The sequence below is a fragment of the Neltuma alba genome, unplaced genomic scaffold (genome assembly GCF_004799145.2).
Source record: "Neltuma alba isolate B1F8T4 unplaced genomic scaffold, ASM479914v2 tig00013580_pilon, whole genome shotgun sequence".
Taxonomy (NCBI): Eukaryota; Viridiplantae; Streptophyta; class Magnoliopsida; order Fabales; family Fabaceae; genus Neltuma; species Neltuma alba.
This window is the reverse complement of record NW_021637777.1, coordinates 4517-24363: the sequence shown is the minus strand read 5'-3', so window position 1 is coordinate 24363 and position 19847 is coordinate 4517. Positions and strand designations below refer to the sequence as shown.

General features: G+C 35.8%; 1 protein-coding gene across 2 annotated transcripts; it reads left to right on the top strand.

The window, feature by feature from the left end:
* Positions 1–13689: 13689 nt before the first annotated feature.
* Positions 13690–16868, top strand: LOC114738326 (uncharacterized). 2 transcript variants are annotated; one of them, XM_028926364.1, is made up of 2 exons: positions 13690–13841; positions 15560–16868. In XM_028926364.1, exon 2 carries the CDS (start codon positions 15588–15590, stop codon positions 16773–16775), a length of 1188 nt encoding a protein of 395 aa, XP_028782197.1. In that variant the 5' UTR covers positions 13690–13841; positions 15560–15587; the 3' UTR covers positions 16776–16868. The 2 variants fall into 2 exon arrangements, with proteins under 2 accessions (XP_028782197.1, XP_028782196.1); XM_028926363.1 differs by having other exon boundaries at positions 13691–13841; positions 15564–16868.
* Positions 16869–19847: the final 2979 nt, after the last annotated feature.

The following is a 19847-nucleotide window of genomic DNA, read 5'->3' as shown; positions in this document are numbered from 1 at the left end:
TTTAAGAGTATTAGAATAAAGCGTTTTATATTCGTGGGTGTTAGATTGAGCCATTTAATCTAAGAACTCTGGTTCATCTAATCTTAGTGATTAGTCCGTTCAAACTTAAAGTTAAAATTATAAAAATTTTGGCAAAAAAAAAATTATAACATACTACTATCTCTGATCCTTAATATAATAGCTAGTTTAGTTTTTTATTTTATTATAAATATAAGATCCAAATTCACTTTGTTTCTAATATTTATCTATTTTTCCTCAAAGTGGTCCTTATAATTTGCACATGTTAAAGATTTTATTAAATGATAATTCTAACTAATACACATGATTAGTAAATATATTTTCAGAAAAAAAATATTTATTTATTACAAATAACTAATTTAATTATTTTTTAATTTATTTAAATTAATCAATTAAGTATTGAATACTAACCCTTGCGCGCGCACAGGTCACAACTCAACCCTTTCGGCGCCATCACAGTTTGCAGGCAGAAAATGAGAGAAGGATTGTGCAGTTTGCAACCATCTCCCACGCGTCTTCAAATTTAATAAATACTCCTGCTATTTTAAATATAAGATTTATTTATAATAAAAATTACACTATAAAATATGTTTTATATTTAGGATCGGAAGAGTATTATCTAAATTATAACAAGTAATAGAGGGTTAGATATGATTATAAATGTAAGATTTCAATCAACTTTATTTCCTATCTTTCCTTAATAAAATGATTGCAACCAAGGGATGATTATAATTGTTTAATGCCCATAACTAAAGATAATAGTTTAGGAAAATTAAAATATATTTATCACTGATAACTAACTTAATTAATTTTTTAAATATATTCAAATTAGTTATCTAACTCTAACCGAAATATTTTTTTTTTAGTCATTGATACCATTAATTTGAAATGATGAATTTTTTTTGTAACAACTACACATGTCAGTTGTTGAGAATGCTTTGTTGTCTTTTAAAATTATATGTCAGCTTTTATATTAAAAAAATAAATAATACTATCTCTAGTTATTAATCTAAAAGCTAAATAACTGATTTATAAATATTAAGAAAATCAGTTAGATTGTAATAAATAATTTTTATTTTTTCTAAAATGATGTTATTAATCATATTATAATGAAACTCTTTAACATGTATAATCATTGTAAGAACTATTTTGAAAAAAAGTTTGAATAAATATGAAAAGAAACATAAATTAAAATCTTATATTTAAAATTAAATTAAATTTTTAATTAGTTTTTATATTTAAGAGGGGAGATAATATGGTTTTTGTTTTATGCCAAGGGACACATGAAATTTTTGGGGAATGGCGAAATAACAAGACAGCATGCATAAGCAAGTTACCATGTTGCTGATTTCAGACCTGCACGCAAATTGGGCTTTTACCCATTACTTGTCGTCTGTATCGGACACTTGCAGTAGCCCAATCATACCCCTATTTTTGTTTCCATGTGTAGAAAAGAAAAAAAAAAACTTTACCTCTTTAAATTTTATCATATTTTATAACCGACAATAGTTACTGTGGTCATAATTTAAAATTATTTTATATATATAAATATTATGAAATAATAATAATATAATCATATTTTTTTTTAAAAAAAAGAAGATAACATTGAAACTTTTTTTTACACAAAACTCTTCAATTTCGATAATTAACTGGGGAAAACTTTTTTCTTTTTTTTTTTTAAATTTTGGTTTGATAAAACTATATCAATACAGTTTTTTCTACTCAAAATAATTCAGTTTTTAAATTATTTCAATTATAAATACGGAGGTATTTTAACTATTTTTTTGGGTCTTTAATATAAGCTTTGTTTAATATAAATTACACTGCCAAACCATTTTATAGTATAGTAAGGGGAGGGTACTATTCATCTGGTCCCTAATATAAGACCAATTTAATTAATTTGATTAGATTAAGAAAATTAGATAAGTTAGTTAATTATAAAAAAAGTGATACATTTTTCCTAAAACACCATAATCATCTTTTTTAATACCCCATCTCCCTCTTCTACTTGATTATAGTTGAGGGAGTATCCATAGGGGTAATTTAGAGAAAATTGATAAATATAAGAAATGAGTCATATATTTAGGACTAAAACCAACTCAAGAATCGGGTCCTATATTAAGGACCGGAGGAGTAAAAGTTTACAGAAAATGAAAGGGGATTGGTTTCTCAGTTCTCACGCATACTGAGTACGGACAAGGAAGGGTGAATAAGGTAGAGAGCAAAACGGCAACTTTAGTAAGCTTATCCGCCATTCCCCTCACGGCAAGGTCTCAAACCTTGCTTTCTTCTTCTTCTTCTTCCAAAATCAAACCCTATCGATTTTTGAAAGTTACAGTATTTTCGACTAGTTCAGACTGGTTGAGCTATGCACTCATTAATTAGCTCAAATCTAAGTATTGAATGTTAACAGAAGGATTGTGTTAGTAAATAATCTATAAACACTCCTACAAAAAGCATGTTTGGTTTCGCATTAGAAACTAATTAGGATTTTAGTTACATACGTAGATGTCTTGGTGTGTGCAAGGACGGAGGACAAAACGGGAATTCGGTCAAAGTCGGCACCCGTGGAACATGCTTTTCAAACCCTCACATCGTCAAATACGTTAAGATTTAAGAAGCAGTGCCCAACTGAAACATGTAATGCACAGTTGAGTTTCATATTTGTTTTCCTCAGATTAGGATGCTTCTTGTTCTGGTCCTTTGACATTTCAATTCATGCATGAGTTCCCAACATTTTTTTTTGTTACAAGGAGGTGGGATCGAATCCACAACACACACCACTCGGTCAAACGGCCAGTGAATTCCCAACATTTTAAGAGAAATAAGTTTGTCTTGCCTATTGTCCATCAGTCCTTAACGTAAGAAATAGATAATTAGATATTTAATTTAGTACTTAATTTGTTGAGTAGGTAAGCTTACAGAACTTGCAGGCAAGGATCAAACCCTGATTCCTAATGCCACAAGGACACCCTGCGTGCCACGAGGCCAATAGGCTTCAAGCTAATTTAGTATTAAATATATAACTTTAATTTATTTTATTTTTCATATTTATTCATTTTGTTTTCAAGTAATTCTTATGGTCGTTGAACATGTTAGTGAGTTATATCAAGAGGTAATTCAAATACACATGATTGATGAGTATTTTAGGAACACTAATTTAAGTAATTTTTAAAATTTTTGCAAATTAATTATTTAGTTTTTTTTCCGATAAGAATTATTTAGTTTTTATATTAACAACATAGGCATTATATGATCAAAAACGTCTCGTGAATATTTGTTGAAGGGACTACGCAAAAATAATTTGTTGAGCATAAGATCCCAAAGAATAGTCTTACAATGTGCATGAACAGCGTCTTATCACGTTTTAGTTAACGGACATGGATCAGACTTATCAAATTGTACATTCAAGATTGAGGTAGTAGTTTAAGACGCGGGTGGATTAGATTGGGATCAACTAGAAATCAAAGCAGTTATATTAAAATAATATAATTTAATTAAAAATAATAAAATAAAATAATATTAATAATCCATAATACTAAAATAAGAGAAAATACAACAACAATTTGATTGCAACAATAATAAAGTACAACAACTATGAGAATTTTAATCTTTACAACTCTTCAACAACTAAAATTAATAATTATTGATACCAAAATCATCATTAAAATTTATTCAAATCTATAGTGATTGAAATATTAAGAGTTGAATGACAGTTCAATTTCTAGCCGGTCCAATACTCAAACCAGATCGGATCACTAGCAGGTTTAGTGGTTTTCTGGTTGAACCATCCAATTTGGTCTAGTTTTTTTTCCATTGGTTTTTATCTTATTTCTTTTGATTTTTAAAGTTTATATAATGTAAGGAACAAAAAACCGGACCGGAAACTAAACCGGTCCAGGCAGTGGGTCAAGGGTCACTGGTCGGACCGGGGTCGGACCGGGGTCGGACCGGTCATATTAAAATAATAAAATTTAATTCATAATATTAAAAGAAAACAAAATTAGTAAATAATGATCACTTAAAATCACCATTAAAATTATTGGTATGGACTGAAATATCAATAGTTGAACGATTTTTACCCCTCCCAATTTTTGATATTTGATTTGCCATTCTCCAAATCCAGAAAAGAAAAACATGAATTCTGTAAAAAGTTAATTCTATATCCATAATTCCATATGCAAATGTAATATCCAGAATCAATTTAATCCAGAGCAATCAAAAGCTATATTATTTCAGTAACAAAATTTATCAAGTACTCTCCTCCCTTTCCAAATCTCTCAACAGCCCGAGAAAGAAGGAACAAAGCAACTCTTTAATCCTACAAACACAAACTAAGGGGAAGGTTTTGAGCTTACCCACAAGCCACAACTCAATGCACGGACTGAAGGTGAAGCTTCCGTGAACGGCGAAGGCGAAGCAAAACATCAGTGAAGCTAAAGCATGGCACCGGTGAGCTGCGACTTCTCGTGCAACTTGCGATAGGAGCTGCGACAGGGAAGCACGACGCCAGTGAACGACGAAGGCGAAGCAGCGACAAGGAAGCATGATGCTAGTGAACGACGAAGGCGAAGCAGCGACAGGGAAGCACGACGCCAGTGAACGATGAAGGCGAAGCAAGACATAGGCGACGAGGGAGACAGGAGACTTGCGACTGGGTATCACTGTCAGTAAATGGCCGAACTAAGAGGTCGCCGTCAGTGAAGCTATGGATTCCGTGGAGGGAAAGGCTGGAATCTGGGAGACAGAGCAAGGCGATTTGTGATTTTTGGGGAGGGGATTTCAGATCTGCGAAGGGAACTCGAGAAGACCGAAGACGAAGTTGGAGGATTTTGGGTTTTGGCTGAGAAACGGTCTCGTTTTGCTGGTGAAAAAATGTTAAACCGGTAACCACCGGTTCGGTGGGTTCCCGGTTCATCACCGGTTTTTCCCGGTTGAACCGGTTTTTCACCGGTTCAACCATGGTCCGGTTTTTTAAGAAAACCAGACCGGACTGGTGACCGGTTCACCGGTTTTCCGGTTGAACCGGCCGGTCCGGTCCGGTCCGGTTTTTTTTCCCTTGATATAATGTCAAAGATATCTTAATATCTTATGCTGATCAAACAATACAATTTATACCACTCCGCTCTTTATTAAGTCACTCCTACTTCACTCTCACCTGCCAAAAGATACATTAAATTATTGTAACAAACAAAAAAAGATACATTAAATTATAAATATTCCCAATTGATAGAGGTTGGACCGTGAGGACTCGAGCCATCGTTCACGGTGCAAATGAGGCTGCCAATTTTCCTGCTAAAAGAGTCTTATCGTGTTCTCCGGTGCTTTACCCCTTTAGTTGTATTTTTGTTGAGTTAGATGCTTTCTGACTTGAATAATTTTGTTCAGGCTAGTAGTTGTTAAACTGAACTCCTTTGTTATTGCATTTTTTTTTTCTCTCTATATATTTACAAATAATTCTCACAGGTTTGTCACATTTTTTCTCTTTTTTCAATAAGAATTAAGTAAAGGTAAAATTAAAAAAAAAATCATTGAATACCTTACAAGTGTTTTATATTTAGGACCTAAAGTTTCTCCTACAAGTGACTTATGTAAGGACTAGAGTGATATGTTTTTACAATTTTACAAAGCAAATAAATCAAAATTGCACACTTTTCTTTTAAAAATTATAAAAATATAAAATTATACTCTTTTATCACCATAAGTTATTAGAATGTCTCTAATTTTATATAGAATTTAATTATTAAAAAGAAAAAAAAATTGGTAGGTTGAGGCATTAAAAGGAGTACGAGAGGCCCCTTTGAGTATGTTTTTTGTTTATGCATTGCATTCCAATTCGTTTTGGGCTATTGATGCATTGGGCTGAAGAAAAAAAAAGAGGTTGGTGTGCCTTTTTTTTTTTCTTTTTCCTCTTTTCCTAAGTATAGATATCTTCCTATTCCATGCAATCCTAAACATGGTCACCTTTTTTAGTGTGGATTCAAATCTCAGTTTAACACGTTATCAAAAATTAGTCTCTTCTATTAAATTCAACCTTTCATAGTAAGAGACTACAATTAAAGGACTCGTAGTGGGACTTTTCTCTCTCTTGAACTGCGTGCCAGCTAACACCGCGATCTTATGGATGAATCAGCTCACCGGAAAATACCACCGGATCGACCTTCGGATGCTCTAGCGAGTGGGAGTAAGAAGAAAAAGAAAAATACCCCACTCCTATTGACTCATACTGATGACACTATGACTGATGTAGCAAAGGAACACGAGGCAACTGATACACCTGAAGCCATGAACCAGGATGGGGGGGAACCAGTGAAACGGAAGAACCAAAACGAACGCCTTGCTCCTACCGAGACTCGCTTCTGGGTTTTAATGGAGTGGCAAATAGTGGTAACTTTATGGATGAAGATGACCTCCTATATGATGTCTTAAGCAAAGAATGGGAAATGCCTGAACTCATAGAGGAAGTGAAGGCAATCATGCAACAATGCCCTGTTATTCGGGTCAAACCTGAAGAATATAGCGAGTGGTGCAAACCATGGAATACCGCTTTGGTGATTACAGTGCTTGGAAGAAGATATAATGTCTACAATCTTAAAAGCCATCTGACTAGAATCTGGAGAACTGAGGATTTTGAACTCATAAACATACCAAACAATTACTTTATTGTAAGGTTCCCAAAGAAGGAGGGTTGGACAGAGTTGTACAAGAAAGTTCTATATGAAGGACCATGGACAGTACAACAGCATAGTATCCTGGTTCAGCGCTGGAATCCAAATTTCGATCCTCACTGCAACCCCTTAGGACGAATCGTTACCTGGGTTCGCATACCCAATATTCCTATGCAATGCTACTCAAAAGAATTCATTTCAAGACTAGGGAATGGGATTGGGCGCACGCTGAAGGTAGATATGAATACCAACTTCCTGATAGAAGGGGCGACAGATGGAGCCAGAGTCGAAAGGGGACGTTACGCTAGAATTTGCGTCGAACTAAACCTGCAGAAAAAGCTTGTACCCAGAGTTGTTGCGGCCCACCGGGTATATAATGTTGAATATGAGGGTCTGAACTTAATATGCTTTGCGTGCGGAAGATATGGTCATCGACGCGAAAACTGCCCTTGGACTTACACACAAGGAAATAAAGATGGGGACCAGACAGCGGCACCCCCTCAGCCGCCGACACCTTCGCCGGAGAAGAAAAGTGAGAACGCCGGTGAAACCTTTGGTGCTTGGATGCTAGTGAGAGGACACAGCAAACCTCGAACAATGAGAAAGGAGTACACAAAGGACAGTAGCAGCAGTCATGAAAGAGGACCAAAGTCAGTCAGACAAAGAAAGGGGGGAGAGTTTCAGACGAAATTTGACATCCTGAATGACATAGAAGAGGAAGATGATGTGTCAGAAGAAAAGATTTCTAATGAAGATATGGGATCGGAATACCCAAAAAGCAACCTGCAAAGCCGACCTTATAGAGGCGAAAGGAAACCTAATGCTGTACAAAGAGGAATAGGGGGCAACATGAAAAAAAGAGGGAACAAAAAAGAAACACAGAAGGCTGGTGGCAAAGAAAATTTAAAACCTTCTACTAGCGGGCTCAAATTCAAAGCCAAGGCCCAATATAGTGAGTTGGCCGTTGAGAGAACTTGTGAGACACTTGGGCCTAGAAATCCAAAACTGGATCATGGGGAACTACACGTAGGCCAGCGTCAACACGTGGTTATTAGTGGGAATCTGAAACAAATGGGCTCATCTGGCATCAAATCAAACCCATCTAAAATCATGGAACCCAATATTACTGCAACTCAGACACTCAATCTAGAGAAAGGAAGGGAGACGGTAAAAGAAGCCATAAGTCAAGAGGATATCTTAGGAGGGGTGATTGTAATACAAAAGTCACAAATACACTCTGAAGACGGAGGGGGCACTGTAACATCAGGGAATGTGGAGACAATTCCTTATGAGACAAAGGGAGATAGATTACTCCGGATCAATGAGAACCCAACATGGATGGACGATGAGTCCACTGTCCAGTAAGTCTTGCCCTTCCTTATCCCTGTTTGATTTAATCATGATAATAGCTTCATGGAATTGTAGAGGTGCTGGGAATAGAAACTTTCCTAGAACCTTTCGGGAATTAGTCAAGACTAAGAAGATTGATGTGTTCTGTCTTATTGAAACAAGAATCAGTGGTGTTAGAGCTGATCTAGTTGTTCGCAAACTGGGGTTCAGTAATTGGATTCGGTTAGAAGCCTCAGGTTTTGCAGGAGGTATTTGGATCCTTTGGAATGAAGATGTGATCCAACTAGAGTATATCGGGTCTACCACCCAGTTAATCCATTGTAGAATTCAGAATAAAAATAATTCCTCCCCTTTTTAATGCACCTTTGTCTATGGGGAAACTTCACCTACCAAGAGGAATTCTTTGTGGCAAACAATAGGGGAAATTGCTTCGCTTACACGCGAGGCTTGGCTGGTGCTTGGTGATTTTAACGCCATTCTTTCTCCACAAGATAAATTAGGAGGAGCCTTGCTAAATAACTCTGATATGAAGAATTTTGACAATTGTATTACAGAGGCAGGGTTACACAAGCTCCCTGTTATTGGCGAAAATTTTACATGGGAAAGGAAGGACGTAAAGGAACGACTTGATTGGGTCTTTGGGAACTACCTCTGGGAGACAAAACAGCCCAACAGTATCACTACCCACGGCCTCAGGTATAAATCAGATCACCGATTGATATTGGTCACAGATGATAGGTGCAACCGAATTACAAGTAGAAGGGAGAGAAGTTTCAAATACGAGACAGCGTGGGCACTTGAAAATAGCTTTATGGATGTCGTACTCAACTCCTGGAATAATAAAGATTGGTGTGCAGGAAGGAGGAGGTTTGAAGAAGAAGCAACTAAATGGAATGATACTGTGGTAGGTAATATTCCAAAAAAGAAACATGAAGTAATTAGAAGATTGGAGGGTATTGACAAAGCAAGAAGAAACAAGATCTCCAATGGGCTCTTCAAACTGGAGCAAAAATTATGGAAGGATTACAATAGACTTACAGCACAAGAAGAACTCATATGGCACCAAAAGGCAAGATGCAAATGGCTACAGTGGGGAGATAGAAACACAAAATTTTTCCATGCCTCAGCTGTGATGAAAAGAAGGAAACAGATTGTGAACTCCCTGCAAGATGATTCAGATCACTGGGTTACTAACCAAGTACAGTTGAAAGATATGGCTAGAACTTTCTTTTCAAATTTGTACTCGAAAGATACTAATGTGATGAAGGAAGTTGAATGGCCAATCCCCTTTCCAGCTATCGAAACGACACATCTGGAGGCTATTCACCAAGAAGTGAGTGAAGTAGAAATTAAAAATGCAGCGTTCTCTATGGGGGCTTTCAAAGCTCCGGGACCCGACGGCCTCCAAGCACATTTCTTTCAAACCCAATGGAACAATATTGGGGACAAAGTTTGTGACTTCATCAAGAAGGCATGGAGAGATCATAAGATGATACAGGAAGTAAACCACACCAACATTATCCTCATACCTAAAGTGGATCAACCGACAAGATTGAAAGATTTTCGACCCATTTCACTTTGCAATGTAATTCTGAAGATCATCACCAAAATTATTGCAAATAGGCTGAGAATTGTCATGCCTTATCTAATCCAACAGCAGCAGTGCAGCTTCATCACAGGGAGGCAAAGCGCAGACAATATTATCATTGCACAAGAAGCCATCCACACAATGAGAAACAAGAAGAAAAAGAAAGGCTATGTAGCTATTAAAGTGGACATGGAAAAGGCATATGACAGGTTGGATTGGGGTTTCATCAAGGATACTCTCACAAGCCTTAACTTAGGTGAAAATATAATAAACCTAATCATGACATGCACTTCCTTAGCTACCATGCGTGTCCTATGGAATGGTGAACCGTCTACTCCTTTCAAACCTACTCGGGGTGTTCGTCAAGGTGACCCTCTCAGCCCCTATCTATTTGTGATCTGTATGGAGAGATTAGGGCAACTTATCCACAAAGAAGTCAATGTGGGAAGATGGAAAGGGCTGAAATTTAACACAAGAGGCCCTGTTATCTCACACCTCTTCTTCGCAGATGATCTATTGCTTTTTGGGGAAGCCAATAGGGGTCAGATGGAGATTATGAGAAACACCATGGCTCTATTCTGTACAATCTCAGGACATAGAATCAGTCTGGAAAAATCCAAAGCCTACTTCTCCCGCAATGTCTGCTTTAACAGGGCTAAGGATTTGAGTCAGCAGTTGGGTGTTGGTATAACTGCCGATTTAGGCAAGTATCTAGGTGTCTCACTTCTGCACAAAAGAGTAACTAAAACTCTATACCACCCCATCATCCAAAAGGTCCAGCAAAGATTAGCCTCATGGAAGGGGAGATTCCTCAACATGGCTGGCAGAACTACCCTTATTAAGTCTGTTATATCAGCACTTCCAAGTTATCAAATGCAGACTACACTTCTACCTATTGGCATCCTTAATGAGATTGAGAAGAGTAGAAATTTTCTATGGAACCAACAGCAAGAAGGCAGGAAAATGCATCTTATTGCTTGGGAAAGAATCAAACAAGAAAAAAACAAGGGAGGACTGGGCATCAAAGACCTGCGATGTCAAAACCAAGCTTTCATCATGAAATTATGTTGGGGCCTGCTTAATAAACCTGAAGCACTTTGGGTCCGGTGTTTGAGGAGCAAATATAAATGTGGTGATGGGAGATATCCGTTGGTAATAAAGAAAAACAATGCTTAACGAATCTGGCAGAGCATATCAATGATATGGGACAAGTTCTACAAAGGGGTTGGCAGACATGTGAACAATGGTAACCAAACTCTCTTTTGGTGGGATTTGTGGTCTCCTCTTGATGAACCTCTAATCTATCTGGCCGACAGGAATTTACACCTACTCAACATTAATGATACGGTCCACTCCTATGTAACAACAGATGGAAGATGGAATGTACAGGAATGGAAAAATACCTCCCACGTTGGGTCATTGACATTCTGAGACACATGAAACCCCCCTCCAGTAATGAAAATGATGAGTATTATTGGAGAAACGCACATGATGGAAAATTCAGTGTTAAAGCTGCTTATCAATGGATTTCTGGGCAAGATGGGCCACCCCAGGATAGACAATGGAAAAAAGCTATGGAAACTCCCAATACCAGAAAAGATCAAGATGTTTCTTTAGCAAGCTTTTCAAGAGAGAATACCCCATAACTCACTAAGAGTGCAGAGAGGAATTACAAACAATGTTGAGTGCCCTTTTGAGTGTAAAAGAGAGGAAAACACCCTGCACATATTGAGAGATTGTGAGATAGCAAGATTGGTCTGGCTCAAAATTATTCACCCTAACCGTATTTTGTCTTTCTTTTGCTCAAATTTTCAGGATTGGATTCGGCAAAACCTCATGGAGAATTTCAGCAATAATCAGTTTGCACAGTGGCATTGGATAAAAGTTTTCGCCTTGATTTGCTGGCTACTATGGAAGAACAGATGCAGAGGAGTCATGGAGGGAAAGCGAAGCCATGAGACGGAACTCGTACATGTGGGACTACACCTGCTCATGGAGACTGCAGAACAGGGAGATCTCAAGCATCAAATATATGGCTCATGCACAGATAAGGAAGTCAAGTGGACCCCACCGCCTGAAGGTTACGTTCGGTTGGATACAGATGGATCTGTCAACGCAATGAGACTCACGACATGTGGAGGTTTAGTAAGGAACTCAGCAGGACAGTGGCTCGTTGGATTCAAAAAGAAATTGGGTTTCCTACCCTCCACGGCAGCAGAACTAATGGCATTACTAACAGGGCTGGAAATCTGTAAACAACATGGATTTAGCAAAGTTATGGCTTTCACGGACTCTATGGAAGTTTACCATATGCTTATGGTAGATGGAGGTCTCCAACATCCTCTACGACCACACATACTGAAGCTAAGAAGTCTTATATACTCTGATTGGGATATCAAGATTAACTATACATCTCGGATGAATATAAAATGCGCTGACCACCTCGCCAAGGAGGCACATATGCTCACAGAAGAAATGATCATGATGTGGCACCCACCAGCTGATTATCTCTCTCGCCTTAGGAACGACCTAGTGTAGTTTTTATGGTTTTTTGTACATTTCAAGTGTAATCTTGCCCCTTTTATATTTAAAAAAACCTTTCATAGTAATTTTGCTATGTTATCACGCATTGAAGAAGACTATTGACGCGTTGGGCTATGGACTGAGGTCCAATTGAGGTTTTTAAAAATGCATTTAGATCTTTTCCATTGCGCCTGGACCAAAAAAAGAAGGGAAATTACACTTAGGTCCCATAAAAGGTAATTAATTTAAAAAAGTCTCTAAAAATTCTGAAATGATTACTAAGTCCCTAGGGACCTGTATGTAATTAATTGTAATTGTGAAATTACCTATTTACCCCATTAATTTGAATCTAATGTAATTCATTTACAACATCAGCAGTGACTGTTGACAACTCGAGGAGAGATGGTTGACAACCTCAGCAATGCCCTTGGCATTCCACTCTGAATTGCTGCAATAAAATTAATAGGGGTAAATAAGTAATTTTACAATTATAATTTATTACACACAAGTCCCTGAGGATTTCAAAATCATTTCTGGATTTTTAAAAACTTTTTTTAATTTAATTATCTTTTGTGGAACCTGAGTGTAATTTTTTCCAAAAAGAAGATAAGCTTTTCCCATAATGCACTGTCACAACTTTTTCGGACCCAAACATGAAGCCATGTCTGGGTTATTAGACCAACAAACATGAATCCGTTTGGATTAGTGATAGAAAAAATAATTTATTTATAATATAACTTTTAGAAAAGTATGATTACGTAAAAGTTAGATTGGGTAATATGATTTATGTTTGGATTGACTTTTATAAATAAGTTAGTTTGTAAAAATAAGTTGTTTGGATTATAATTGAATAAGTAATTTTAATTTGTAAAATTACTAAATTGAGTATGACTTATCTCATATATTTTTTTATTTTTTTTATTTATTATAAGGGTATTTTTAAAACAAAATTATATTTCTAACTTATTTATTATTTTCAACTAATTTTAACTGATTTTTCATTATCTACAAATTAGTTATTTAAGGCTTATAATAAAAATTAGAAGTGGTAGTAAATTTCTTAACTTTTTCTCTCTCTATATTTCAAGAGTTATAAGCTATAAATCATAAGCAGTTAATTTCTACTTATAATTTATTATAGTTTTTTATGTAAAAATCAAATTGCCTTGCGGATCCAAACGCTATAGAATTTTCAAATGTGCTTGCTGTAAAAAAAAAAAAACTCTTCCAGTTTTAAATATAAAACCCTTATACCTCCGGTTCTAAGTATAAAATTCTTATACATAACGGTATAAAACCCTTATATGTATTTGTATAAAAATTTTATATTTAGAATCAGAAAAATAACTTATAGCACACGAACCGATGAGCCAAACAGGCTCATAGTTAGCCTCTCCTCCAAAATCGTTTTTCTTGTGTGTGAGAGATAAAAATTGTCTTTACAAAATTAGCCTTATTCAACAGTCATATTTCCCCTCCTAGCTTGTTTCATACAGGGGGAGGGGAGGAGAGCGGAGGAAATAAGGATTTTCTCCTCTTCTCTATAGATTGCTAAACCTTTTAGAAACACACCCTCACACTTCACGCCCTAATATCGCACTGAGCTTTCATCTTGTTCTGTCCGTTGCTCGCTAGCCCAGCGATCATCTCCACCGCCGCCACCAGTTGCCATCGCAAACGATTTTTCAGTTCAGGTTCCGCCTCTCTACTCTTGTTTTGTTCTGTTTGCTGCTCGTTATCTTTTCCTTCGTCCTTTCTGCTCGTCACTCTCTGCTTTTTTTTTTTTTTTGGTTTTCTCTGCTTGCTGGTTATCTTTGAATTTCGAGTATTCTAGATGCTTCTCCTAACTTTTCCGCTTGCAATCAGTTTCTTATAACAACCTCCATTTGACCTGAGAATAGGATGCTTTTTTTTTTTTTTTTTTTTTAAGTTTGAATTGAAGTAACCCCTGTTTCCTACTTTAATTTCACCATGTGAAACATTTAGTGAGCGTACAAGGGGGTCTGCCTGGCGAGAGCTCCATCTCCTCCTCCTCTTCAACAGCCTCTTTTTTTTAACTCTATTTCAATCCCCCCAAAAACTGCAATATTTTTCTCCATTTTCCTGCAACAGCTTCACTTTAGCTGGGTTTTGATTTTATCTATTGTTTCTTCAATCATGCTATTGATGCAATAGTTGGGTCTTTCCTGTTGTGCTTAGTGAACCATGGGCTTGATTCATAGTAGCTAAATTCGAAGGCCAGAAAAAAAATTCTCAATATTCGCAGTAAGCTTTTGAATGTGGTGTTGCTATGTATTCCTTTTAACTTTGTCCTTTGTGTCGGTTTCCAAAAGGAGTGTAAAGTCGAGGAGTGCATGAATTGACTTCTTAATCAAATAGTTGCACTTTTGAGGAATGCTTAAAGTTGTGTGAAGTCATGAATAGTTTTTCTTTGTCTTGAAAGCTCAAAATTGGATGTCTTGATTTCTATTGGTTTGATTTTCCATATCAATTAACTCTGTTTCACTTCAATTCTAGTCTTCTAGATTGGTTTACTTGACCAGTGGGAACTAATTTGGAAAAAAGAATGAATTGAGACTAGTATGTGTCAATAATTAACGGCTTAGCAAATAACTTAGTGGTTACAGCTGGGGATTTAAAGGGATTTAAAAAAAAATGTAAATAAAAAAAACAGGCACAAGATCTTTGTTTAGATTATTGGTTTGGGAGTTTTCAGTCTTTTCTAGCTCTGTTGTAGCAGGACTAGGTTCTCCTGGTTATTGAAATTGGTCGGGCATTCTGAAACTCACAAATTTGGTTGGAACTTGTTTCGACGAATTGAAACTTGGAGTTTTACATGGAAGTTGTAACGTCATAATTCTCACGAGAGACAAGAGCTTGTTTCTAGAGGGAGCCTTTTCTAGCTCAATGAATTATTTCTGTGTTGCTTGTTTATCACCTATTAATATGTGGAGTTGCTCAATTGGTTAATGGAAGTTGTAACTTCATACTTTCATGATGGAAATCTCATGGAAGCTCCTTGAAATCATTTCATTATAACCCTGTGGGAAAAAGGTCTTTCATTTTATTCTTTCACTTACTAATTGAAGTGGTTATTGCTGGGTTATCACATTATTGATTTAAACATGTGTGTATGATAAACATTGTTGGGTTTCTTGTTTTTGTCATCCCGGTAGATTATGTTTTGAACAAATTGTTCGTAACTTTCAATCCCTCTTGTTAAACATCGAAAACTCAATTGATTTGAAGTTGGAAGCGTAAGTAATGATTGCCAATATTTATGCCGATAACAAGATATATAGTGAACTAATTTTTGCAGATTGTTAAATGAAATCAAACTCTGATATAGTTTTTTCATTCTCTTTTATTTGAGTAATTGTACTACTTAGAGGCTGATTCTTTTGCTTCCATCACAGCTGTGTTTTCCTTGTAATTGCATCATGAGTTTACTGGAGGTCATTAAGAATGCTTCAGTCAATCCGAAGCTGCATGATTCACCACCAGACTACCCAATTGTTATAAACACAGATAATATTATCCCAAATTTAAAGCCCGAACGAGAGGAAGAAATAAGCTCATCATCCATCCTAAAACCCCTCACTGGATGGAATATCTCGCAGACTGATGCTGAACAAATTGCTATTGGCAATAAGTTCTTTGTGGAGCTAAAGACAAAGCTCAAGACAAGTGATTTTGATAAGGGCAAGTTTGTCAGTAGTTTGAATTCATACCTTGAAAACATTAGAGACAATGTAGGAGTTTCAAGTGGGATTGATTCGTCCAATAGTGATTATACAAAGATCTTGATTGACAAACTTCATTTTTTCATTGCTAAAAACGTAGCTGGCCTGATTTTGGAAGGGTGTGTTTCTTTGGAGATATGGGAACTAGTTGAGACTTTGATTGTTAATGGTATTATTGAACGTTCTGCTTATTCAAACTTGGTTTCTAAACTAATGGAGAAGAGGAGGTCCGATTTGCTCTGCTTGTGCATCAAGCATGCATTGGATCTTGGATCATCTGAAATGCTCTGCATTCTGAGGTATTTTCTTTCTCCACCAAAAGGTGCTTTTGACAGTATGGAAGTTGTGAGGAAAGAGTGGGAGAGCCAAGCTCTGTTAGCTCTGGAGAAAGCAAAGGATCGCAAGGGAAGGGATTTGCCTTTGGCAAAGGAGGCTGCTGGTTTGCTTATGCTGGCACATGATGGGTTCTCTAGATCTGAGCTTTGCCTGCATTATTTGTTTGCATCATCTAACGCCAATAGAGATATATTATCTCCTTCATTTAGCAAGTTGAATGGCAAACAGATGATGAGTTTGATTCGGTATTTAACAAAGTGGTTGAGGAAATATCAGAGGTTTCCACAAGTGGGGCCATGTCCAAGTGCCTCAGCAACATTGGGTCTGAAGGCTTGCGATTGGGTTCCTAAGCTTGAAGTCATTGGGAAATGTCTTGGTTTGGTGCTTGATGTGAATTTTGCTTCATTGGTGATGTATCCAGAATTCCATGAGGAGCTGAGATTAGCAGACGACGTTGTTAGTTCTTTGACAGATGAAGCCAAATTTTGTGGCACGCTTGCTGAAGTAGCGGACAAATTATTGGGTGAAGCTAAGGGTGGAAAGAAATAAGATTTGCCCTAATATTCGTTACCCTACTGTGCTAGGGCTTTTGTAGAACCAATTCAGTGCGTGTTTAATTAGAAATGAAATTTGCTGCTCGCTTTTGTTTTGCTTTGTTTTTTCAAAATACATCGCATGGTATAGTTCTATATAAATTGCTATATTCGGAACGCAAATTTTTGTTACGAAACAAAAAAAATAAAGACATCCTTAGAAGATTTTCTTGAAGCATGCATTTTCTTTCCTAATTGAGAGATGCGTATCTGGATTGTGTAATTGTATATTAAAAAAATACTGAACGTATGCTTAGCAGAAAGAAAAAAAGTTCTACCCGCGGACTATTCTTGAAATAACTAATCATTTGGCCACATTTTTTTTTCTCAATTTTTATATCAGTCCCTATAATTTAAATCATTTTATATTAGTCCCTATGTTTTGCCAGTGCATTGTGATTTAGAGTTAATCCTGTTGGGCATATGTTCTTGGGCTAACACTTTTACCCACAGTATCCAAATCACACATGTCCAGCCCAAAATACTTAAACATCACTTAAAATTATTTAGTGGGCTCGAATTGCATTCCCAAATGAATAATCAAAACTAAAATTAGCCCGTTTTTCACAAAACCAAAGTGGCAAATGATTCTAGCAAACGAAAAACTTCTAACAAGAAACCAACATCTTCCAACTCCAGTCAAGTGCCAATTTTTTTATCTGCATCTCATATATGCTTTGTCCTCTTTTTCTTCCTAAGCTTAACATGATCCAGTTGGCGCTGCCTTCTCTTTTTTTGAGTAGGCAAGCTCACAGAACTTGCGAGCAGGATCAAACCCTGATTCCTTTCGAGTTTGAGTTTCGAGCTTGCTTTTGCCTTTATTGTGTTTAGAAAGGTATGTCAGGTTCATGATTATGTTGAGTTAGAAGCCACTTTTATTTAAATACATCAAAATTTTTTGATGTTGTCTATCCGCATGTATGAGTTCAAAGAGCAAATTATAAAATTTAAATATTATAAGGCCTAACCTAACAAAATCAAACTAGAGAGATTGGGTTTTAAAGAAAAAATGTTTTTAGGGACTAGTTTAAAAATTGATGCCAAATCTAGGTCTAAATTATTCCCCCCCCAACCCCCCAATTTTGTCTTCCATGAGCACACAACTTACCATCGAGGACTTTTTTTTTTTTCCCCTATGCATAGATATCCTCTCCTTAAAAAAAATTCTATTTGAAATACTTTCGGATGCTAAATGAAGGCACCTCTTGTAGCTGAAATTCAGACCTTGATTTGTTACAGTATGAGGGATTAATTTCTTCCACCTTAATTTGAATAAACATAAATCCAAACCACCATCAAACACCAAATCACCAACCTTTTGAGTAACAAAATCAATCTTGAAAGACTAAAAAGGCTTCAATCAACCAACTCACCCACAATAATCTTTTTTCTGCCACACTAAAGAAAGACTAAAGTAATTTATAAGCCATATTTTAGTTTAAAAAGTGACATTTTTTAACCACACGGAAGTGAAACCTAAAACTAATAAGGTCACATTAAACTAAAACAAGTTACTAGTACCAATAGGTTTGGTCTTCATAGCCTTGCCCGATATATGAATAAAAGCCGGTCCGATTTAAGGTAAATGATGGGGACAATACAGAGAACAAGGTGAATCAATGTTTCATAGGTGGGTGGAGAAAGGTGGACTCATCTTTGGAATTATTTTATTGTATTTATATTTAAAGAAGAACATGATAATGAAGAATAGAAATATAGAATTCAATAATATAATCAGTTCAAAACACAAAAATCCAAATCATAGGGCTACTTAGAAACTTACAGACCTGCTCTGCTTGGGCATATCTCAGCATGTTGGGGACTTTAAAGCCTAACAAAGGGTCCACACAACAGAGGCTCATGTGATGATATTTGCATAAGTTTTTTGTTCTTAATTTTGATATTAGATTAAGTTTAGAGCGTCTGGCCTCGTTCTTATCTCTTAACTTTTAAATACAAAATAAAAAAAATAAAGCCTAACATTGGTTTTTTAATCCTCTTTGTGATGATTCCCAAATGGCAAGCATCTCTGTCCGCCAAAAAAAAAAAGGGGTTTGGTATATGAGAATATGATGGGAGAACTTTACAGATATTTGTTAAGTAAGCATTTTGAGACCACACAACTTCTTGATCAAGATCTTATCCTTTAAGAAAAGTGATTAAAACTCCTCTATATAACGTAGTAATAGGCTATTTATTAGTTTCATATATAATACACCTGAAGGGTCTTCGATTAGAGTCATGAAAATTTTATTTTTGGTATACGTAAAGTAAAAGATTAATGATATAATACATTTTTGCAATAATACAAGTATTACTTTAATGCACTCCCACCTGCCCTAAATATGAAAAGAAGTAAATGGATTTGATTTAATCATAAATTGTAAGACATCAATTCCCTACTCTTAAATTTATAATTTTGTCCCCTAAACTCTCCCTATTAATTGCATATGCAAAGGAGATTTTTCATTAAAGGAGTGATTTTTTTGTGCAAATAGTTGAGAGGGAATATACAATTTTTTAACAAACAACTACTTGTTAATTATTTTTTAGTACCTTCAAATTAGTTATCTAATTTTTGTATTTAGAATTGAAGGGGTATTTTATTTTGCGTATCAAAGGATTGTATCAATATATTTTACCAAAAAAACGATTAGACTAATATTTGATAAACTTTTTATAATGAATGTCATATCATTATCTTTAGTTGCCTTTGTTGAAAGATGATATTACTTTAAATTAGCGGTGCATATAAAAGAACACTGATTTTTATGTACACATTTCTTAGATCACATAATTTTCATGTTGACACTAAAATAGCCACAACAATATGGTCAACTAAAACAATCCAATTATGCTAAGAATCCAATTATCATAATTAATTTCCGCAGTACAAGCAAGAGGCTTGCATGACTTCACCATATGAGAGATCAAATCAAACAGAAAAGTAAAATAAAATAAAACATCACTATCAACTGACCCCATTAAGTAATTCCAGTCCCAATATAACTAACCCACAATAATTATC